General features: G+C 40.8%; 1 protein-coding gene across 8 annotated transcripts in view; it reads left to right on the forward strand.

The window, feature by feature from the left end:
• The window catches only part of MTA3 (metastasis associated 1 family member 3), a 259,198-nt gene that overhangs the window by 223,359 nt on the left and 10,620 nt on the right, over positions 1-25,219 (forward strand). For all 8 annotated transcript variants that reach the window (XR_012095274.1, XR_012095271.1, XR_005243315.2 and 5 more), the window contains exon 16: positions 3,896-4,042. Coding sequence is in view for 3 of the 8 variants with exons in the window: in XM_038006850.2 (XP_037862778.1) it covers positions 3,896-4,042 (147 nt within the window). In the remaining 5 variants the exon portion in view is untranslated. The remainder of the gene's footprint in view (positions 1-3,895; positions 4,043-25,219) is intronic.

A 25,219-nucleotide genomic window follows, 5' to 3' on the forward strand; every position in this document is an offset into this window, starting at 1 on the left:
GGTATATGTTTACTTTTTCCAAAAAGCCATCAAATAAAAATGTAATGTATATTCATTCATAATTACAGATTAAGTGAAAAAGAAAATAAAAAGCATTCAATTAGTACTTATGATGAATAGTTTTAATATTCTTCTTCAGATCCTTCCCCTGTTTCTAACTCACCTCACCTCTTTCTAGATAATTTATTTACTTATTAAAATGAGATCAAACTGGTTTATAACTTAACTTAAAATAATTATAGGTTTTAATTTTTTATTTTATTTGTTTTTTTGTAGAGACAGGGTCTCACTATGTTGCCCAAGCTAGTCTCAAACTCCTGGCCTCAAGCGATCTTCCTGCCTTGACTGCCCAAAGTGCTGGGATTACAGATGTGAGCCACTGTGCCAAGCCTAAAATATTTATAGTTTGGTGTGCTTAAGGCGACTTTGAAGGGGAGGCATTTGTATTGCTTTCTGGTTTTTATCATGCTGTCTGACTTGGCAATCTCCAAAGATGATGGCTCCATTTTTATGTTGAAATATCACAATTAAGAATAGTATAAAAAATTACTATGCAATAATCTCTTTGTTTAAACAAAGTTTTAAGAGGAATAACTTACAAAATAATGGTTTTCCACATACCTAGAAGCAGGAATGGCATGTTTTTGTGCTTCTCATAGTTCTTTTTCAGTAAAATGAAATATGTACTCAGAGTTGCTTTGACAGAAAGATTTGTAATTATGAAATGTTCAGACTGCAGACATCAACTCTTTTAAAAATCAATTGAATTTGGTATATTATCTAGTCCTTACCCGAATGTTCCAGGAGTCAGAGGCTCAAAGCTTCTTCTTTGATATTACTCTACTATCTTATTTCTTGCTTTCTTTCTTTCCTTCTTTCTTTCTTTCTTTTTTTTTTTTTTTTTTTGAGACGAAATCTCACTCTGTTGCCCAGGCTGGAGTGCAGTGGTGCAATCTCGGTCACTGCAAGCTCCACCTCCCGGGTTCACGCCATTCTGCTGCCTCAGCCTCCTGAATAGCTGGGACTACAGGCACCCACCACCACACCCAGCTAATTTTTGTATTTTTGGTAGAGACGAGGTTTCACCTTGTTAGGATGGTCTTGATCTCCTGACCTAATGATCCACCCGCCTCAGCCTCCCAATGTGCTGGGATTACAGGCATGAGCCACCGCGCCCAGCCATTTCTTGCTTTATTTTTCAGGGCTTAAAGAGTTGTTTTGATATCCCCTGAAAACGTCACATGGTTATTGTAGGCATGACCTAGGTAATGGTGGTAATGTCCTTGAAGAGTGCTATCTGTATTCCCTGGCAGAACTGACTCCTAGATGCCCCTTCTCACTTTGCATGGGAAAGTTTCTGATCACAAAAAAATAGAATTGGCCAGGCGTGGTGGCTCATGCCTGTAATTCCAGCACTTTGAGAGGCAGGCAGATTGCTTGATTCCAAGAGTTTGAGCCTGGGCAACATAGCAAAACCCTGTCTCTACCAAAAATACAAATATTAGGTGGTGCATGCCTGTGGTCCCAACTACTCAGGAGGCTGAGGTGGGAGGATCAATCGCTTGAGCCCAGGAGGCAGAGGTTACAGTGAGTTGAGATTGTGCCACCACACTCCAGCCCAAGCGACCAGTTGAGACCCTGTCTCAAAAAAAAAAAAAAGAAAACAAAAGAAAAAAGAATATAACATTATTAGCCTTTCCATGAATAATTGCGTGCTCCTACTGTGGGTAAATTGGTCTCTCTATCTGCCAGATAGGCCCACACTGTGCTGTTCTTACTAGCTGAACCACATCCCTACACAATATATTTATGAGTATTTATATGTTGAAAACACTGTACTAAGTGATTTGGGGAACACCAAGATGGGTAAGACCTTGCCCTCAAAATTCTTAGTGTAGTGGGGAAAGCAAGCAGGTAAGAACAATAAAACAAAGGATTAGATCCTATAAAAGAATTACAAGTAATATGTGTTGGGCACTTGGAGGAAGGACTGTTTTTTTCTTTTTTTCTTTTTTCTTTTTTTTTTTTTTTATTTGAGATAGAGTCTCACTCTGTCACCCAGGCTGGAGTACAATGTCTCCATCTCGGCTCACTGCAAGGTCCACCTCTCAGGCTCAGGTGATCCTCCCACTTCAGCCTCCTGAATGACTGGGACTATAGGTGTGCACCACCACACTTGGCTAATTTTTAAAAATTTTTGTAGAGACAGGGTTTCACCATGTTGCTCAGGCTGGTCTCGAACCTCTGGACTCATGCAGTCTGCCTACCTTGGCCTCCCAAAGTACTGGGATTACCAGTGTGAGCCACTGCACCTGGCCAACCAGGGAATTTTTTCTAATGAGCATTAGGGCAGCCTACCTGAAGAAAGTAATAGTTAATTTCAGACTTAAAAGATACTTAGAATTCAAATAGTTAGAAAAATAGGAAAAGGCCGGGCGCAGTGGCTCAAGCCTGTAATCCCAGCACTTTGGGAGGCCGAGATGGGCAGATCACGAGGTCAGGAGATCAACACCATCTATCTCGATGGTCTCGAGATGAGAAGAGACGGAAACCCCGTCTCTACTAAAAAATACAAAAAAACTAGCCGGGCGAGGTGGCGGGCGCCTGTAGTCCCAGCTACTCGGGAGGCTGAGGCAGGAGAATGGCGTGAACCCAGGAGGCGGAGCTTGCAGTGAGCTGAGATTGCGCCACTGCACTCCAGCCTGGGCGACAGAGTGAGACTCCGTCTCAAAAAAAAAAAAAAGAAAGAAAAATAGGAAAAGCATATTCTCTTCCCTCATAAGGCCAAGAGAACCAGATGAACAAAGGCTTCACTGAGTCCAAGGACTTGAAAGCAGCTTGTCTGGTGTGGATGGAGCATAGGCTGTGGAGGTTAAATAAAACGCAAGGCCGGCAAACTTGTCATGTCATGTTGGAGGAAAAAAAAAATCACTTTTTTGGGTGGCAGTATTTAAGCCATTTCTAAATTTTGGCAAATGTGGGGACTTTGACCAGAGATGTAGTAATTCTAACAATTCCAACGGCTTTTCCTAAATTCCAGTCAATAAGGGCGATATCTCAGCCCTTACCTTCAGTGAAAGGGTGAGAAGACAGGATGGCTTGTGTGTAGTTGGCCAGCTGCATGATGACTCTGAGAATTGGTGAGCTGGTTAAGCTTTAGAAAAAGGCTGCCCAGCTTTAGTAGTAAACTGAGTTTCTTAAATCCAGTTCCTACAGTGTTACAGTTTCTGTCCATCCACAATAAGAGCAAGTAGTTCTGGGCTGTATGGCTAACAACAATATACTTTTGTTAAATGTGCATATGCCAGTTTTGTGATATATCCTTAGATAAAGTATTTCATCTACCTCTTGACTATTGGACTTTGGTTTCAAGTTTCATCTATATCAAAATGTTCTAGGCTGTGAGTAATTGATCCTGGTCCCATACTCTGTCTGGTTACAGAGCCAGAGGAGGAATCCTGTTTTTCAGAAAGCTCACATACCTGACATGGTGCCTGGTTTGACAGAGCACAGAGGTGTTTTACCCTCTTCGCCCCAAGGCTACCTCTCCAGATAGCCTTTTGATGTCTAATATCTTGAGGAGTCAGATGCCTTATTCCCTTAGTAAATCACATGTTGTATGTGACCTTCTGAAGTGGCTTTTTGTTTTGTTTTTGCTTGTATTCACAACCCGAGGCTCAGAGCTCCAGCCAGCAGGGGAAAACCCAGCTTACTTGATAAGCAGAGCCATGGCAACACCACTTGAAGCTGACTCATTATGCAAGTCCTTGGCTGGCTCAGGAGGAACTGACTCTCAGCTCATTAAGTAATAAGATGTGTGCCTATTAGCCAATGTAAGTGCACATAGATTTTTAATATCATGTTCTGAATTGAAAAACCTTTTTCCCCCCATCAGAGATCCATCCTGCAAAGAAACCTAATGTAATTCGATCTACACCAAGCCTGCAAACCCCAACTACCAAGCGGATGCTAACAACTCCAAATCACACATCTCTGAGCATTCTGGGGAAAAGAAACTATAGTCATCACAATGGTCTGGATGGTATGTAAGCCCAGGAATTCTGGAGGCTGTTCTGACAGAATGCCTCCACACTCAGGCATGTGTCTGCCACATCCAAGAATATATTATAAACATGTTCTTGTGCTCCATGATTGAAGTATGTGGTTGAGGAATAAAGGGGAATATGGCCATATGCCACATTTTGCCAAGGGATAGTTCTCCATCCCATCAGGAGGTACCTATTTGCTCCCATCTCCTGTTAGGAGGCGTTTTTGGAGATGAAATCTGCATTTAGCAGATTGCTTCTGCTGGGTAATAATGTTCTTGTTGTGATGCGTACTCACTGCTCATTTAAGTTTTGTTGAGCAGAAGGGATTATTTTGCCTTATGTCTGAGACATCAGTGTTCTCTGGGGGTTCTTCAGTGTTCCATGGGTCATTCTGAATTTGGCATTTGTCCCTTCTTTTACCTTATAAATGTTTTTAATTGCTCAAGAGTGCTACATGTCATGAAAGGAATTGCCTGGGTGATGTCCTAAATACAGAAATAATAATTTGCTTGAAATGGAAAAATAGAAATATCACCTCTTATCCAAAGTACTTCTCTTGGGCTTGGCCATATAATGACTCTCCAAGTGGAATTGAATTATCTTCCCATTTGGACTATAAACACAACCATAATAAATCATCCAGGCAGTATATATTGTTCATTTCAGTAGTTCTGGACTTTGAAACTGTCTTTATTGTTTAAATGTTGGCATTTATTTATGAATAAAACTGTCTCCAGGCTTTTCATGCCTCTGGAACTCTAAATTCCTTACGTGACAGTAAATTATTTATAATGAGGCCCCAGAGCAAGGATGTGGAATAAACCTTCTAATAATAATTTCCTATGGTTGTTTTTCTCCGTTATGAATTTTGATGTTCACAATAATGTCAAAAATGTGTAAAACAGTGAGGGCGAGGAATTGAGTTTGCATTTATAGGTTATCAATGTGTTAAGATATGGTTTTCAATAATTTAACTACCCAGAAGTCTTACAGAAACACTTCCTTGCTAATGAGAACATTGGCCATCCTTGACACAATATGCCTGATGTCTAGACAGCGGAAAGAGTGTGTCAAAATGTGAAGATTGGATGTACTCTTCAGCCTTTTCTTGCCCACAACCTTTAGATTCAAGCTTGAATGTAATCTAGAATCTCTCTTTTCCATTATACCACCTCCCTGGCCTTTCTAGGCATATAATCTTGCTGTAGAAAGTATAAAGTAAGTCCTGAAACACACACACACACACACATACACACACACGTATATATTCTTTTCAGTAAAAAGACTATCATTGTGGGCCAGCTCCGGTGGCTTATGTCTGTAATCCCAACACATTGGGAGGCTGAGGCAGGAGGATCGTTTTTGTAGAGACAGGGTCTCTCTATGTTGCCCAGGCTGGTCTCTACAAAAAGTTTAAAAATTATCTAGTGGCGCATGTCTGTAGTCCCAGCTACTAGGAGGATCGCTTGAGCCCAGGAGGTCGAGGCTACAGTGAGCTCTGATCATGCCACTTCACTCTAGTCAGGATGACAGAGACCCCAACACACACACACACACACACACACACACACACACACACACACACACACACAACTGTCACTGTGACCGACGTTAGCATAGCAGCTTTCTGGTATCTTCTTTCACTCACACTCTGTGGTCATTCTGGATCCCAGTCCTGGCCTGCAATACCTCTTCTGTTGCCCTTTCCTCAGTATCACAGGTACCTGTTTTTCCGGAATTTATTTAAAATGTCACGTTGTAGTGTTCCCTCTCTAGGGCTGCTTTGTTTCATTTCCCTCTGAATGAATGCTGCCACAGAGTCATTACTTCTCTGCTCTGAACAGAAGGAATAGCAGGGCACACAATGAATCCTTGGTTTTTTGTAGACAGAGACCTTCAGCCTTTTTGGGGGAAAGACCCATCTTATCTTCTGAAGAGACTTAGCTGCTGAAACACTTCCTTTTGTAAGACCCATTTGTATTTGCTCTCCTGTCATGGGATGGAGAGGAAGGCTGATGACATGTGCCTGGCACTGTGTGAACTCCCTTACTGAGTTCTCTCACTTAATTCACATGACAGGAAGTTCTGGGAGGTTGGGGAATTTGTTTTGTATATCATTGTATCTCTGTGCTTAGCATAGTACCTGGTACTTAGTAGGTGCTCAATATTTATTAATTGTATAAATGGAAGTGATTGAGAAAAATGAGACCTAGAGAAGTGAATTAAATTTTCCAAAGTTACCAGGCACTACAGAGATGAATTGAGATTCCCACTCAGATGTGACTGATTTCAGAATCTTCCCATTTAACCACTGTTACGAATGAAATTGTGACTCTCAAATGTGCTGTATTAGGTTCTATCAGCAAAGTAGAAACTACATAAGTTATTTCAACAGCTAATTTCGTAAAAGAAATCAATATGATGGATATTGGACGGCAGAATAAATCAACAGAGAACATGGGGCGGGGGCACAGGAAACAACCACCGTTCTCAGGGTTGGGAGAGCACAAGGAAGAAGCTGGGCTTATCACAACCCAGAAGCACAAGGAGGGCCTCAGAGCCAGAACCCAACCTGGAGGAGAGGGCACTGCCCTGCCAGTGCAGGTACCTCTCAGGAGGTGGGATGAGGTGGTTCTGGGACAAGCTGCTGCACCTACCTGGAGGGACACTGACAGGAACAGGACGGAGCAGGTCCTACCTCCCTGCTCCAGCATTGCAGGATCCCTCTAACGCCCTGCTGGTGTGACACAGAGCCAGACAGCAAAGGAGAGGTGTGATTGTAGATTCCCCCCCAGCCCCAGCATCATGGAATTGAGAAACAAGAGTGTAACAGAGGCACACGTGTTAGAAAGTGCCCACGTTCTTGCTTACAAATGGACTTTTTCATTGGGATAATGGGCCTGTTTCTTATTTCCACAGGGTATAGGATCCTGATTAATCAGAGTTTCCATGATGACTCAAAGTACTGGAAATAATGTTCTACTGATAGTTTTCATGAGATAGTTATTACCATCATATACTGAAATAGATAGATACAAACTCATGGGAAAGCCTTGTTCTGTGTGATCCAATAATAAAATCAATTAGCATTGCTACTTAATTATCAGCGTATCAGACAGATGAGCATACCAAACAGAATGTTATGGGCAGAAGAAATTGAATTGGAAACAAAACCTGGGGCTGCTGAGATGTTTAGGCCTCTTAGTTTTCGGGCTGCCTGCCCACTTCAGTGGCTTGCCTCCTCCACTCACCCTCTACCTTTGTATTGCAGGTTCTTGATGATGGGAAAGGAGTCTGTGAATTTGGGCTAGCAGAAAGGATTTTGCTTGGCATTAGAAAAAAAAGATGGACAGCTTCTTATTTCCTCTCTGAAAATCACTGTCTTTCCTGGCCCTGATAGAGACCTTTTAAAGAAAGGCCTTGGTATGGACTGGGTGCAGATAGTCAGAACTCTGTATGCTCTATTAAGGAAACTCCAGGGCCACACACAGGCCCTGTGACCAATCTAATAGAACCTAAACTCCAAAGGTGAAGATGAAATATGTATACATAGGGGGAGTGGTGGCTTGCACTGGTAATCCCAGCTACTCTGGAGGCCGAAGCGGGAGGCTCACTTGAGCCCAGAATTTGAGACCAGCCTAGGCAACATAGTGAGACCCCAAATCTAAAAAAATTTTGGTTTTAAATTAGCTGGGTGTAGTGGCATGCATCTATAGTTCTAGCTACTTGCGGGCAGGGCTGAGGCAGAAGGATTGCTTGAGCCCAGGAGGTTGAGACTGCAGTGAGCTATGATTGTATCACTGCACTCTAGCCTGGGTTACAGAGTGAGATCCTGTCTCTTAAAAAAAAAAAAAAAAAAAAAAAAAAAAAAAACGGAAAGAAAGAAAGAAATCTGCCTACACAAGAAGCCTCAGTGCTCAGTGCAGGGAGTCAGTAATGATAGAAAGAATAAAGGTTCAAAAGTAGAGATCTGCACAGTGCCTTGCCAGTCTCTCTATACTTCAACCTTTCTCCGTAGGATGTTGGTCCAGCAGTGTGCCATATGCTGTCATTGTGGTTTCCAGTCCCATCTCCTCCATTTCCTCCACTGGACATTTTTACTGCTAGCAAACCAGGTATCACCTACTATGTTTGCCCTACTTGGTTAACTCCAAGTGGCTGTGAGTAGGTGAGGGCCTAGGCCAGCAGGGATAGAAGAGCCATTACTGGAAAACCTTTCCATGTCAGAAAACCCCGAAGAGAGGGCAGCAGGGGAGACAGAACTTGTCTGTGCCATGGGGGGAAAAAGGGGAATCTGAGTGTTTGGAATCAGATAGGATTAATTCCTTACTCCTCTGATTGCTTCTTGTGTGACCTTGGGTGAATCACATGTTTTTTTTTTGTATGAGTTTTCTCCTCTATAGATCTGTAGAATACAGATGACATTTGCCTTACAGAATTGATCTTATGATTGAAAATTTTCATGTACTTTATTTTTTTATTTTTAATTTTTTGTGGATACATAGTAGATGTGTGTATTTATGGGATACATGAAATATTTTGATACAGGCATGTAATGCTTAATAATCACATGAGGGTAAATGGGTTATCCATCACCTAAAGCATTTATTCTTTCTTTGTGTCTCAGACAGTGCAATTTTACTCTTTTAGTTATTTTTAAATGTACAATAAATTATTATTGCTGTAGTCACCCTGTTAGCTATCAAATACATCTTATTCATTCTAACTATATTTTCGTACCCATTATCATACCCCCCACCACTATCCTTCCTAGCTTCTGATAACCACCATTCTACTGTCTATCTCCATGAGTTCAATTATTTTAATTTTTAGTACAAGTAAGTGAGAATGCACAGTTTGTCTTTCTGTGCATGTCTTATTTCACTTAACGTAATGTCCTCCAGCTTCATCCATGTTATTGCAAATGACAGGATTTCATTCTTTTTTGTCTGAATAGTACTCCATTGTGTATATGTACCACAGTTTCTTTATCAATTTGTCTGTTGATGGACACTTAGGTTGCTTCCAAATCTTGGCTACTGTGAATAGTACTTCTGTAAACACGGGAGTGCAGATATCTCTTCCATATGCTGATTTCTTTTCTTTTGGTATATAATAGCAGGATTGGTGGATCATATGGTAGTTCTATTTTTAGTTTTTTGAGGATCCTCCAAACTGTTCTCATAGTAGTAGTACTAATTTACATTCCCACCAACAATGTTTGAGGGTTCCTACCAACAGTGTATGAGGGTTCACTTTTCTCCACATCTTTGCCAGCATTCGTTATTGCGTGTCTTTTGGATAAGAGCTATTTTAACTGGGGCTAAATGATATCTCATTGTAGTTTTGATTTGTATTTCTCTGATGATCGGTGATGTTGAACACCTTTGCATATGTCTGTTTGCCATTTGTATGTCTTCTTTTGAGAAATATCTTTTCACATCTTTTGCCCATTTTTAATCAGTTTATTTGATTGTTTTCCTATTGAGTTGTTTGAGCTCCTTGTATATTCTAGTTATTAATCCCTTGTCAGATGGATAGCAGATATTTTCTCCCATTCTGTGCATTGTGTCTTCACTTTGTTGACTGTTTTCTTTGTTGTGCAAAAGCTTTTTAACTTGATATGATCTCATTTGTCTATTTTTGCTTTGGTTGCCTGTGCCTGTGGATATTACTCAATAAATATTTGCCCAGAACAATGTCCTAGAAAGTTTCCCCAGTGTTGGCCGGGCGCGGTGGCTCAAGCCTGTAATCCCAGCACTTTGGGAGGTCGAGACGGGCGGATCACGAGGTCAGGAGATCGAGACCAGCCTGGCTAACATGGTGAAACCCCGTCTCTACTAAAAAATACAAAAAAACTAGCCGGGCGAGGTGGCGGGCGCCTGTAGTCCCAGCTACTCGGGAGGCTGAGGCAGGAGAATGGCGTAAACCCGGGAGGCGGAGCTTGCAGTGAGCTGAGATCCGGCCACTGCACTCCAGCCTGGGCCACAGAGCCAGACTCAGATTCCCTCTCAAAAAAAAAAAAAAAAAAAAGAAAGTTTCCCCAGTGTTTTCTTTTATTAGTTTCACAGTTTGAGGTCTTAGATTGAAGTACATAATTTATTTTGATTTGATTTTTGTATATGGCAAGAAAGAGGGGTCTAGTTTTATTCTTCTGCATATGGCTATCCAATTTTCCCAGTGCCATTTATTGAAGAGACTATGTTTTCTCCAATGTATGTTCTTGGCACCATTGTTTTAAATGAGTTTAAAATGAGTTTCTACTGTAGATGTATAGATTTGTTTCTGGGTTCTCTATCCATTGGTCTGTGGGTCTGTTTTTATGCCAGTACCATGCTGTTTTGGTTACCATAGCTCTGTAGTATAATTTGAAGTCAGATAAAGTGATTTTTCCAGTTTTGTTCTTTTTGTTCAGGATGGCTTTGGCTATACTGGGTCTTTTGTGATTCCATATACATTTTAGGACTATTGTTTCTATTTTTGCAAAGAACATCATTGGTATTTTGATAGGCATTGCATTGAATCTGTAGATTGCTTTGAGTTAGTATGGACGTTTTAACAATATCAATTCTTCCAATCCATGAATATGGGATATCTTTGCATTTTTTGGTGCCCTCTTCAATTTCTTGCATCAGTGTTTTATAGTTTTCATTGTAGAGATCTTTCACTTCTTTTTCAGATAGTTTACTGTTGTCATATAGAAATACTACTGATTTTTGTATGTTGATTTTGTATCCTGCAACTTTACTCAATTTGTCTGTTCTAGTAGCTTTCTTGTGGAGTCTTTAGGTTTTTCCAAATATAAGATCATATCATCTGCAAACAAGGATAATTTGACTCCTTATTTTCCAATTTGGATGACTTTATTTTTTTTCTTGTTTTATTGCTGTAGCTAGGACTTCCAGTACTATGTTAAATAACGTGGTGGAAGGGGGCATCCTTGTCTTGTTTTAAATCTTAGAGGAAAGGTTTCAGTTTTTCCCTGTTCAGTATGACACTTGCTATGGATCTGTTATATATGGCTTTTATTGTGTTGAAGTATGTTCCTTGTATTCCTGGTTTTTTGAGGATTTTTATCATGAAGGGATGTTGAATTTTTATCAAATGCTTTCCAGCCTCAATTAAAATAATCATATGGTTTTTGTCTTTCAGTTGATGTGATATGTTACACTGATTGATTTGTGATTGATTTGCATGCTTGCATTCCTGGGATAAATCCCACTTCTTCATGATGGATAAACTTGTTAAATGTATTGTTGAATTCAATTTGCTACTATTTTGTTGAAACTTTTTGCATCGGTGTTCATCAGGACATTGACTTGTAGCTTTTTTTGATATGTCTTTTTCTGGTTTTGCTATCAGGGTAGTACTGGCCTTGCAGAATGAATTTGGAAATATTACTTTCTTCTTTATTTTGTGGAGTAGTTTCAGTGGGATAGGTTTTAGTTCTTCTTTAAATGTTTTATAAAATTTAGCAGTGAAGCCATAGGGTCCTGGCCTTTTTTTCTTTGCTAGGAGACTTTTTATTATGGCCTTGATCTCATTACTTGTTATTGGTCTGTTCAGGTTTTGGATTTCTTGATGATTCAGTCTTGGTAGGTTGTATGTGTCTAGAAATGTATCCATTTCTCCAATTTGTTGGCATTTAATTGCTTATGATAGTCTCTAATGATCCTCTGAATTTCTGTGGTATCAGCTGTAATGTCTCCTTTTTCATCTCTGATTTTATTTGTGTCTTCTCTCTTTTTCTCTTAGTCTGGCTAAAGGTTTATTGATTTTGTTTATAATTTCAAAAAATCACCTTTTTCTTCCATTGACCTTTTGTATTGTTTCGTTCATTTTGATTTAACTTATTTCTGCTCTGATCTTTATTATTTCCTTTCTTCTACTAATTTTGGGTTTAGTTTGCTCTTGCTTTCCTAGTTCTTTAAGATGCACTGGTTAGGTTATATGATGTGTTTCTACTTTTTTGATGTAGGCTTGTATTAGTCTGTTTTCACACTGCTGATAAAGACATATCCGAGACTGGGAAGAAAAAGAGGTTTAATTGGACTTACAGTTCCATATGGCTGGGGAGGTCTCAGAATCATGGCAGGAGGCCAAAGGCCCTTCTTACATGGTGGCAGCAAGAGAAAATGAGGAAGAAGCAAAAGCAGAAACCCCTGATAAACCCATCAGATCTTATGAGACTTATTCACTATCATGAGAATAGCACAGGAAAGACTGGCCCCCATGATTCAATTACCTCTCTCTGGGTCACTCCCACAACATGTGGGAATTCTGGGAGATACAATTCAAGTTAAGATTTGGGTGGGGACACAGCCAAACCATATCAAGGCTCTTTTTGCTATAAACTTTCCTCTTAGTTTACCTTTGCTATATTCCGTAGGTTTTGATATGTTGTATTTCCATTATCATTTGTTTTGAGAAATTTTAAAATTCCCTTCTTAATGTTTTCATTGACCCACTGGTCATTCAGGAGCATATTGTGTTTTCGCTTGTTTGTTTTTGTTATTGTTGTTGTTTTGTAGAGACAGGGTCTCACTATGTTGCCCAGGCTGCTCTTGAACTCCTGGGCTGAAGCAATCCTCCTGACTCAGGTTTTCCAAAGTACTGGGACTGCAGGTATGAGTCACTGCACCTGGCCCAGGAGCATATTGTTTAATTTCCATGTGTTTGTATAGTTTCCAAAATTCCTGTCGTTATTGAGTTCTACTTTTATTTTATTGTGATCAGAGAAGATACTTGATATAATTTTATTTTATATAAATTTTTAAAGATTGTTTTTGTGGCCTAACATATGGTCTGTCCTATGATCCATGTGCTAAGGATAAGAATATGTATCCTTTAGCCTTTGGATGAAATGTTCTGTAAATATTTATTAGGTTTGTTTGGTCTACAGTGCAGATTAAGTCCTAGGTTTCTTTACTGACTTTCTGTCTGGATGATGTGTTCATTGCTGAAAGTGAGGTGTTGAAGTCTCCAGCTATTATTGTTTTGTGGTCTCTCTCTCTCTATCTCTCTGTAGTGCAAGTAATATTTGCTGTATATATCTGGGTGCTCCAGTGCTTGGTGCCTATATATTTATAATTGTTATTCCCTCTTACTGAATTGACCCATTTATCATTATAAAAATGACCTTCTTTGTCTCTTTTTATAATTTTTGTCTTTAAACCTATTTTGTCTGATGTAGGTATAGCTACTCCTGCTCTTTTTTGGTGTCCATTTGCATGGAATATATATTTTTTTCCATCCCTTTACTTTGATTCTTTGTGTGTCTTTATAGGTAAAGTGTGTTTCTTATAGGCAACAGATCATGGGACCTTGTTTTTATTTTTATTTTTATTTTTTTGTTATTGTTGTTTTTAATCCATTCAACCACTCTGTGACTTTTGGTTGGAGAGTTTAATCCATTTACATTCAGTGTTATTGTTGATAAGCAATGACTTAATCCTGCCATTTTGTTATTTGTTTTCTGGTTATTTTGTGGTCTTCTCTTCCTTCTTCCTTCCTGTCTTCCTTTTAGCGAAGGTGATTTTCTCTGGTGTTATATTTTAATTTCCTGCTTTTTATTTTTTGTGTATCAGTTGTATGTTTTTTTTTCCTCTGGTGTTATATTTTAATTTTCTGCTTTTTATTTTTTGTGTATCTGTTGTATGTTTTTTGATTTCTGGTTACCATAAGGCTTGCAAAAAATATCTTATAACCTGTTATTTTAAACTGATGCCAACTTGACACTGGTTGTATAAACAAACAATTAGGCAAAGAGAAAACTAATAGAAACTCTCTGCACTTTAACTTCATCCCCTGCTTTTTAACTTTTTGTTGTTTCTATTTATATCTTATTATACTGCCTGTCTCTTGAAAAGTTGTTGTAGTTATTGTTTTTGATAGCTTCATATTTTAGTCTTTCTAGTCAAGATATGAGTAGTTTACAGACAATTACACTGTTACAATATTGTATGTTTTTCTGTGTGCCTACTATTACCAGTAAGCTTTGTACCTTCAGATCATTTCTTATTGCTCATTAAGGCCTTTTTTTTTTTTTTTTTTTTTTTAGACGGAGTCTCGCTCTGTCGCCCAGGCTGGAGTGCAGTGGCCAGATCTCAGCTCACTGCAGGCTCCGCCTCCCAGGTTCACGTCATCCTCCTGCCTCAGCCTCCCGAGTAGCTGGGACTACAGGCGCCCGCCACCTCGCCCGGCTAGTTTTTTGGGTTTTTTTTTTAGTAGAGACGGGGTTTCACCGCGTTAGCCAGGATGGTCTCGATCTTCTGACCTCGTGATCCGCCCGTCTCAGCCTTCCAAAGTGCTGGGATTACAGGCTTGAGCCACCGCGCCTGGCCATTAATGTCTTTTTCTTTCAGATTAAAGAACTCCCTTTAGCGTTTCTTGTAGGACAGGTCTAGTGTTGATGAAATTCTTTAGCTTTTGTTTGTCTGGGAAAAATCTTTATTTCTCCTTCATGCTTGAAGGATATTTTTGCTGGATATACTCTTCTAAAATAAAAGTTTTTTTTTTTCTTTTAGCACTTTAAACATATTGTGACACTTTCTTCTGGCCTGTAAGGTTTACACTAAGAAGTCTGCTGCCAGATATATTGGATCTCCTTTGTATGATATTTGTTCCTTTTCTCTTGCTACTTTTAGGATCCTTTTAAAATCCTTGACCTTTGGAGTTTGATTATTAAATGTCTTGAGGTAGTCTTCTTTGGGTTAAATGTGCTTGATGTCCTATAACCTCCTTGTACTTAAATATTAATATCTTTCTCTAGGTTTGAGAAGTTTTCTGTTATCCCTTTGAATAATCTTTCTACTTCAGTCTGTCCCTCTACTTCCTCTTTAAGAACAATAACTTCTAGATTTGCCCCTTTGAGGCTATTTTCTAGATCTTTTAAGTGTGCTTCATTGCTTTTTATTCTTTTTTCTCTTGTCTCCTCTATGTATTTCAAATAGCCTGTCTTCAAGCTCACTAATTCTTTCTTCTGCTTGATCAATTCATTAAGAGACTCAGATGTATTCTTCAGTATGTCAATTGCATTTTTCGCTCCAGAATTTCTGCTTGATTCTTTTTAATTATTTCAATCTCTTTCTTAATTTTATCTGATGGGATTCTTTTAAATTATTTCAACATCTTTCTTAATTTTATTATATTATTGAATTCTGTTGTGCCTCCTCAAAACAGCTATTTTGAATTCTCTGTCTGAAAGGACACATATCTCTGTCTCTCTGGGATTGGTCACTGGTGTCTTATTTTGTTTGTTTGGTGAGGTCACGTTTTCATGGGTGGTCTTGATGTTTGTGGATATACTTCAGTGTCTGGGCATTGAAGAGTTAGGTAGTTGTTGTAGTCTTCACAGTTTGGGCTTGTTTGTCCCCATCCTTCTTGAGAAGGCTTTCCAACTATTAGAAGGGATTTGGGTGTTGCGATCTAAGTCTTTGGTCATTGCAGCCACACCTGCATTAGGGGGCACCTCCAGCCCAGTGATGCTGTGTCTCTTGCCTTGGTTGTCTTGGGTAAGATCTGGGAGAATTCCCTGGATTGCTAAGTGGAGACTTTTCTTTTACTTTCACTCAAACAAATGGACACTCTGTCTCTGTGCTGAGCTGCCTGGAGCTGGAGAAAGGATGATGACACAAGCACCCCTGTGGCCACTATCACTGGGACTGCTCTGTGTCAGACCTGAAGCCAATACAGCACTGGGGCTCACCCAAGGCCTATGGTGATCACTGCCTGGCTACCACCTGTGTTCACTCAAGGCCCAAGGACTCTCCAGTCAGCAGGTGGCAAATCCAGCCAGACGTCTTCCCTTCAGGGCAGTGAGTTCACTGTGGCCCCAAGTAGGTCCAGAGATGCCAACTGGGAGCCAGGGCCTGGAGTCAGGAACCTTAGGAATCTACCTGGTGTTCTACCCCAGTGGGCCAAGCTGGTACCCAAGTTGTAAAACAAAGTCTTCTTATTCCTCTCTCTCCTTTCCTCAAGCAGAAAGAGTCTCTCCTCATAGCCATCCAGCTGGGAATGTGCTGGGTCACATCTGAAGCCAGCATGTCTCTGAGTCTCATCCAAGCACACAGCAAGTACTGCCTGGATACCACTGCTGATTATTCAGGGCCCAAGGGATTTTTAGTCAGCAGCTGGTGAATCCTGCCAGGACTAGGTCCTTCCCTTCAAGGCAGTGAGTTTTCTTCCTGCTTGGAGTGTGTTTTCAAATGTCATCTGGGAGATAGGGCCTAGAATGGGGGCCTTACGGCTGTGTCTGGTGCCCCATACTACTGTGGCTGAGCTGGTATCCAAGTTGCAAGAGAAAGTACTCTTCACTCTATCCTTTTCTCTCCTAAGCAAGAGGAAGGAGTCTCTGCAAGAGCTGCGAGCTGTGCTGCCTGAGGTTGGGGGAAGTGTGGTGCAAGCATTCCCTTAACAGCCCTGCCTTGTATCTCACTAGATGGTATGCTCCCCAAGTCCACTGGCTCCAAAACCAGCACAGCACCAGGATTTGCCCAGGAATTGCAGTCCCTGTGGCCTAGACTGCCTTTCAAGTTTATTTAGGAACCCAGAGCACTGTAACCCACAGTGGAAGGGCTTGCCAGAACTCAGGTCCGACTGCTGGGATGAGCTATTCCCCTGTGGCTAGGGGTGGCCTAAATGCTCCTTCTGTGGGCACTGACTGAGTTCTGCCTCGTATTGCTTTCCACTGTGTCAGGGCAGCACTGAGTTCCAATGCAAAGCTTCACAATCACTGTGTTCTCCCTCCCTCTTCCCTTCCCTCTTCAATGCCTGTTTTCTTAATATGATGTTAAAATCAGGTACTGTGATCACTTACCTGATTTTTGGCTCTTATGAAAGTGCGTTTTTGTGTAGTTCTTCAATGTGGTGTTCCTTCAGCAGGGACAATTGCTGAAGGCTTCTGTTTGATCATCTTGCTCTACCTCCCTCTTTTCATGTACTTTATATCACTTGATTTTCCAAACACTTTATGAGGTAAATGTTACAACCTACATTTTAGGAGTGGAAAAAGTAGAAGCTCAAGAAGGTTAAAGAATTTGCCCAAAGTCACATTGCTAGAAAGTAGCAGAGATGGGATCTAAACTCCAAATGTAGTGTTTTTTCCACTCGATGAATACAGGCCCAGATTTGTATATCGAGTACAGCATTTACAGGCATACCTCAGAGATACTGTGAGTTCAGTTCAAGACCACCGCAATAAAGCTAATATCACAATAAAGCAAGTCACATGTGCATATAAAGTTATGTTGGCTGGGTGTGATGGCACATATCTCTAATACCAACACTTTGGGAGGCCAAGAGGACAGATTGCTTGAGCCCAGGAGTTTGAGATCAGCCTGGGCAACATGCTGAAACCTTGTCCCTACAAAAAATATAAAAATTAGCTGATCATGGTGGCATGTGCCTGTAGTTCCAGCTATTCGGGAGGCTGAGGTGGGAGGGTCGATTGAGACTGGGAGGTCGGAGCTGCAGTGAGCCAAGATCACACCACTGTACCCAAGCCTGGGCAACAGAGTAAGACCTTGTCTCAAAACAAACAAACAATGGTTGTATTTACACTCTACTATAGTCTATTAAGTCTGCAATAGCATTATGTATAAAATAACAATGTATATACCTTAATTTTAAAAATACTTTGTTGCTAAAAAAAAAAAAAAAAAAGCTATTGATCATCTGAGCTTTCGTGAGTCGTAATCTTTTTGCTGCTGGGAGGTCTTGCCTCAATGTTGATGGCCACTGTTGATCAGGATGGTGGTTGCTGAAGCTTAGGGTGGCTGTGACAATTTCTTAAAATAAGACCACATTGACAGTTGCCACATCAAATGGACTCTTCCTTTCACAAAAGATTTCTCTGTGGCATGTGATGCTCTTTGATAGTATTTTACTCACAGTAGAACTTCTTTCAAAATTAGAGTCAATTCTCTCAAACTCTGCTACTGCTTTACCAACTAAGTTTATGTAATATTCTAAATCCTTTATTTTCATCTCAACAATGTTCACAGCATGTTCACCAGGAGTAGTTTCCATCTCAAGAAACAACTTTCATTGTTCATCCATAAGAAGCAACTACTCATCTGTTCAAGTTTGATCATGAGATTGTAGCAATTCAGCCATATCTTCAGGTGCCACTTCTCATTCTAATTCTCCTGCTATGTCCACCATATCTGCAGTTACATCCCCCACTGAAGTCCTGAACCTTTCAAAGTTATCCATGAGGGTTGGAATCAATTTCTTCTAAACTCCTGTTAGTATTGATATTATGACCTCCTCCCATGAATTTCTGATGTTCTAATGGCATCTATAAAGGCGAGTCCTTTCTAGCAGGTTTGCAGTTGACTTTACCCAGATCCATCAGAGGAATCACTATGGCAGGTATAGCCTTACAAAAGGTATTTCCTAAATAAGACTTAAAAGTTAAACTTACTCCTTAGCTGGGCATGGTGGTTTACACCTGTAGTCCCAGCACTTTGGGAGGCCAAGACAGGTGGATCGCTTGAGTCCAGGAGTTCAAGACCAGCTGGGACAACATAGGGAAACCCTGTCTCTACAAAAAATACAAAAATTTGCCAGTCATGGTAGCACATGGCCTGTAATGCCAGCTACTCAGGAGGCTGAGGTGGGAAGATCACTTGAGCCCAGGAGATCGAGGCTGCAGTGAGCCATGTCACTGCACTCCAGCCTGGATGACAAAGCAGGACTCTATCTTGAATGAATGAATGAAGGAATGAATCCATTCATTCATCCATCTGTTCATCCATCCCAGAATGGATGATAGATGTTGTGCTAGCAGACATGAAAACAACATTCATCTCCTTGAACATCTCCATCAGAGCTCTTGGGTAACCAGGTGCCTTATTAATGAGCAGCCATATTTTGATTTTTTTTTCCTAAGCAGTAAGTCTCAACAGCAAGATTAAAATATTCAGTAAACCATGCTGTAAACAGAGGTGCTATCATTTAGGCTTTGTTCTATTTATAAAGCATAGGCAGAATAGATTAAGCATAATTCTTAAGGGCTCTGTGATTTTTGGAATAGTAAATGAGCACTGGCTTCAACTTATAAAGTCATCAACTGCATTAGCCTCTAACGAGAGAGTCACCAGGTCCTTTGAAGCTTTGAAGGCATTGGCTTCTCCTCTCTAGCTATGTGAAAGTCCTAGATGGCATCTTCTTCCAGTATAAGGCTGTTTTGTCTACATTGAAAATCTGTTGTTTAGCGTAGCTGCCTTCATCAGTGATCTTAGCTAGATCTGGATAACTTGCTGCAGCTTCTACATCAGCACTTGCTGCTTTACTTGCACTTTTATGTTTATGGTGATGGCTTTTTTCCTTAAACCCCATGTACCAACCTGTGCTAGCTTCAAACTTTTTTTCTCCAGCTTCCTCACCTCTCTCTGTCTTCATAGAATTGAAGAGAGTTAGGGTCCTGCTCTGGATTAGGCTCTGGGTTAAGGGAATGTTGTTCCTGGTTTGATCTTCTATTCAGGCCACTTTCTCCTTATCAGCAGTAAGATTGTTTCACTTTGGTATCATTAATGTGTTCACTGGAGTAGCACTCTTAATTTCCTTCAAGAACTTTTCCAAGTTGCATTCATCACTTGGTTAACTGTTTGGTGCAAGAGGCCTGGCTTGCAACCTCTCTTGGCTTTCAATACGCCTTCCTCATGAAGGCTCATCATTTCTGGCTTTTGATTTAAAGTGAGAGATGTGCGACCCTTCTTTTCACTTGAACACTTACAAGCCATTGTAGGGTTATTTATTGGCCTAATTTAGATATTGTCGTGTCTCAGAGAATAGAGATGCTCAAGGAGAGGGAAAAAGACAGGGAAAGGACAGTCGCTGGAGCAGTCAGAGGACACACAGCATTTACTTTTTTATTTAAAAAACGTTTTTTTCACACGGGCACGGTGGCTCAAGCCTGTAATCCCAGCACTTTGGGAGGTGGAGACGGGCGGATCATGAGGTCAGGAGATCGAGACCATCCTGGCTAACCCAATGAAACCCCGTCTCCACTAAAAAATACAAAAAACTAGCCAGGCGAGGTGGCGGGCACCTGTAGTCCCAGCTACTCGGGAGGCTGAGGCAGGAGAATGGCGTAAACCCGGGAGGCGGAGCTTGCAGTGAGCTGAGATCCGGCCACTGCACTCCAGCCTGGGCGACAGAGCGAGACTCCGTCTCAAAAAAAAAAAAAAAGTTTTTTCAGAGCTCCCCTCAAGAAAGCACACACACATTTATTGATTAAGTTTACTATCTTATATGGGCATGGCTTGTGGCCCAAAACAATTATAATAGTGACATCAAAGATCACTGATTACAGATCAACATAACAGACATAATAAAGAAGAAGCTTGCAGTATTGTAAGAATTACCAAAATGTGACACAGAGACATTAAGTGAGCATGTGCTGTTGGAAAAATGGTATCAGTAGACTTGTTCAATGCAGAGTTGCCACAAAGCTTCAATTTTTAAAAAAGCACAGAATCTGTAAAGCTCAATAAAGCAAAGTTTAATAAAACTACATATTCCTGTACATAGGAGATGTTCATATTTTCTTTATATAGGAAATGGGTATGTTTGTGAATGTATAGAGAAATATAGTGGGGTATTTTTCTTTGCTCAGACCATAAAGCCATCACTTTCTTTCTTTCTCTTTTTTTTGATGTGGAGACTCGCCCTGTTTCCCAGGCTGGAGTGCAGTGGTGTGATCTCAGCTCACTGCAACCTTTGCCTCCTGTTTCAAGCGATTCTCCTGCCTCAGCCTCCAGAGTAGCTGGGATTACAGACATCTGTCACCACACCCAGCTAATTTTTGTATTTTTAGTAGAGATGGCCTTTCACCATGTTGTCCAGGTGTGTCTCAAATTCCTGACCTTAGGTGATCTGCCCGCCTGAGCCTCCCAAAGTGCTAGGATTACAGGCATGAGTCACCGTGCCTGGCTGAAGCTATCACTTTTTAATAAAACCCCTTCACCGTCATTTTCTGCCTGTGTGAAACTCGTCTGCCGATATACCAAATATGAAAGTTGGGGGGTATAGGAACTATATTTTTCTGGAAGTTGGGGCATAGGGGCTATATTATGAATGTTAGAGAGAGAAGGGAAAAAAAGAAAGAAGAGAAAATTCACAGAATCACCTAAAGGTGAAATGTATTTAAATCGAATTATATCCTCTTCCCAGCATAGTCTCTGACTCATAGTAGGTATTCATCAAGTGTTAAGATTCTATCTCTGCCTTAAAGAATAGCTTCTATTAAAGTTTTATTTGGAAAATTTCTAAGATATCAACCATTTTTATAGTCCTGAGAGCTGTATATAAATAATATTTCAGTACCTTCCTTATAACTATATTTATTTCTTACCTAAAAGTATGATTTTCAAAATATGACTTACGGATTTGCTTGAAGGTAGATGGTTATATTCCAATGGATATTTGTACATTAGAGGGCCCCAGTATCTATAAAGAGGAACTGCCCTTGGATTAAGTTATTTTGAGGAGCATTAAAGGCAGGAATTTAGGTTTATAGGAAAGACTCACTTAGCTCCCTGTGGGCTACTCTATCAGAGTCCCTATAGTAGAGGAGATAGAACATCCTGACCTTGAGACAGTAGAATCTTATTCAGATGAAGGCTGAATCAGAAAGAATCCTGGAGAGAAGAAAGTTGGATGGGCTGTACAGGCCTCTCATCCTCTCCTGACCCTTAAGAAGATGCCCTTGGTTCTTCCCACAGTGACAGCTACTTGAGCTTTGTTCAGTCTGCAGATCTTCCATTCCAATGCACAGGGACAAGGCGATTGCCTGCTATCTCAGTCTTCATCAGATGGGGACCTTGAGAAAGACTTCTTCTGAAGTGATAGAGACCATCGGTTGGAGGTGTTCTTAACCTTTTTCCAAGATGACATAGATTTTGGTTCCAGGCGTACTGAAGCAGGACTCAGCATGTCAGCAACAGGCTCAGAAGAGAGGTGAGTTTTCAGTGTGACAGAGTCAAGGCATCTGAGCCAAGGAAAGTGATGAATTGTACAATAAAGCCCTTCTGAATTTGCTGTCCTCTGGCTTATTTCCCCTAGGGCACGTGAGTACACTGTAGATCTGTTTATATTTCTTATTTATTTTCTGCATTGAGTATACCATTTTTGAGACTTCCATGAAGAGGGTATCTAATGTAGATGCCTCTGTAAGTACAATATTATGATCTGGAGTGTGAAGATTGTCCTTCTGACGACTTGAGTCTGAAATCAGTGATTCAACAATTCTAACTGTTGGCATCCCAACCCTGGGAAATGGGTGGTGGTGAGAGCCATTGTACCAGTGAGTGAGCTCTGGGAATGCATCTGCTGTCTTCACAAATTCCAATAAAAATAGACTGCCAGGGACAGCTGATGGCACTCTTAGGCATGCTTAGGCCCAGGCTGCCTTCTGTCAAAAACTCATGCCATTTCAAAAGACTGCAGTTTTTAAAAAATCTTTTAAAACATTGTCTCTGGAAGAACTCAAGTGTCCCTAGACTAACCTCTGCTCTCCTTGTCTCAAAGGGTAGTGTCATAACCTGGTTAAATATATTTTTAAAACCTTTAAGATTCAAAAAAATATTTCATAAAGGACTATTATGCCCCCAGGGTTACTGAATGGGAAGCAATATAGCGGAGTACCTTATGTATTGAGAGGGTTTTGGGACTATTGAAGCATTGTCTGAGGGCAGCAGATGATCTCTCCACCTCTGAAGCCATGAGGAAGACAGATCCAATTGCATTAGGCATAAGTAGTCAACAACTTGGTGTTTTAGAATACTCTAGAAGGATGCCAAATTAGCACCCCTGGGACCATTCCTGGGTTTACTAATATCACAGCTTCTCCCAGAGAGTACTTCTATCATGTCTCTGAGGGAAGCACTAGTGTGTGACTCCCTAAGAGGCTTAGACTTGAGACCCTCTCAGCAGTATGGAGGTCCTAGAAGAGTGACAGCAGTCCATGGTTCACTGCCTCCTCAATAATTGTCTCTGTTTACCTGCAGGTAAACTAACTAACCTGACCCTCTGTTCCCCTTCCCCCATTCTCAGTGACCCATAGAGGGTGACCTCTGAGAAGGAAAGTGTAGCTCTGACTTGAGAGCTAGGTCTCACATGTTTTGGGAGGAGGAGTAGAGGTTTGCGAAAAGAAAGGGAAGGAGACAGCAGAGGGAGGGGATTAGGTATCTGAGAAGAGGATTTGACTTAGAAGAGGTTTGACTCATCCATCAAAAGAGCGGGCACAACTGTCTGAGAAAGCCATTGGGATATCAGTACGGTAATGTCTCTTGACACCCTAGGGAAGTAAAGAACAATCCCAGAAACCGATTGATTTAGGCATCCCCCTGAGCAATCTGTTCAGGTCCTCTTGAAGAAGTGAGGAGAAGCCTTGTGAATCTGCAGAGCCCCCAGGGCAATGGAAATGGAAGAATTTGTCACAGTCTAGTTGATTTGGAAACCTCCACTGGGTCCAAGCTTCTCAGCCCTGCTCACTGTTATTTTATTTCACTGTTTTCTCTTTTCCCTTTCAAATGACTGAGCACTCTTTAAGCTCAGAAAACATCTGAGTTATAATCTATGCATTTTCCTCTATCAGCCAGATATTTATTTTTATCAGCAACTATTTACATATAAGTGAATATGAAAAGTGATGACATATAAATGAGTATGAAAAGTGATTAATGTGAAACCAAGGTGCAGACTTGAAGTTAACTTTGTTAGATGGAGATTCCCAAAGAAGAGACCTAAGAAGACCCTTTCTGTAATGTTCTGATTCCGGTTTAACTGAGTGAGCCCCTCTAGGACAGCCAGTGAGCAAGACCAAGAGTAAGTGTTTGGGAAAATAGGGCTGACCACATTTAAGTCATCTGGGACTGAACATTCAGCAGGAAAAAAAGGGTAGGATATTGTTTGGACCTCCTGGACTGGCCCTCTGATTTTCTTATTGTTTCTCTCTAGCCAATCATCTCTGTCTTTTTATTCTACTTTCTAGGAGACTTTCTCAACCTTTTTTAAAAATAGTTTTTAAGGCCGGGCACGGTGGCTCAAGCCTGTAATCCCAGCACTTTGGGAGGCCAAGACGGGCGGATCACGAGGTCAGATCAAGACCATCCTGGCTAACACAGTGAAACCCCGTCTCTGCTAAAAAATACAAAAAACTAGCCGGGCGAGGTGGTGGGTGCCTGTAGTCCCAACTACTCGGGAGGCTGAGGCAGGAGAATGGCGTAAACCCAGGAGGCGGAGCTTGCAGTGAGCTGAGATCCAGCCACTGCACTCCAGCCTGGGTGGCAGAGCCAGACTCTGTCTCAAAAAAAAAAAAAAAAAAAAAGAAAAAAAAATAGTTTTTAAAATTTATTTTTACAGAGAATGGGGGTAGGGGATCTTGCTGTGTTGCCCAAGCTGGTCTCGATTTCCCAGACTTAAACCATTCTCCTGCCTTGGCCTCCCAAAGTACTGGGATTACAGACGTGAGCCACTGCACCCAGCTGAGACTTTCTTAACTTTATATGCCAACCAGATGTATCTGTTTATCCCTTTAGTTTGTCAACTTTTGCTTCAGGTATTGAAAAATTCTGTTATTGGGTATATTTATATTTAGGATTTTTATGTCCTTTTGAAATGGTCCTCTTTATCTCTGTTAATACTCCTTGTCTTGAAATCTTTGTCTGATTTTAATATGGTGACACCAGTTTTCTCTATTTTTCCGTGGCTTTTAGGTTTTTTAACAAACTTTTTTCTGGTTTTATTAAACTTGAAATAGAATGATTCTTACAGCATCTCTAAAGCCAGCAGATGTTGTTAGAGCACAGATTTTAAAAATCCTATTAAGGGGAAAAACACACTCAGAGCAGTTGCTTATTTTCTGTCCTCTCACTGAACAACAATTGACACAGAAGACTTCTGTGACCAAATGTGTGGGGATTTTCCCCCACACACCAAGCAAGCAATCAGTTTTGCAGCAGACATAAGCTAGGTGTCCTCCAATTCAATTCTGACACTGTCTACCTGGAGAGTGTCAGAACTTAGAGACTGAGGGCTCCCCCAGTTCCATAAGACTGCCACCTGACTTCCAGTGCCGGTCACAAGCCCCAGGCTGTTTTTCCTGTGATTCTGACCGGCTGGCTACAAATCAGGAATTCTACAACCCCCTCCTTGGGTTCAAT

The sequence above is a fragment of the Chlorocebus sabaeus genome, chromosome 14 (genome assembly GCF_047675955.1).
Source record: "Chlorocebus sabaeus isolate Y175 chromosome 14, mChlSab1.0.hap1, whole genome shotgun sequence".
Lineage (NCBI taxonomy): Eukaryota > Metazoa > Chordata > Mammalia > Primates > Cercopithecidae > Chlorocebus > Chlorocebus sabaeus.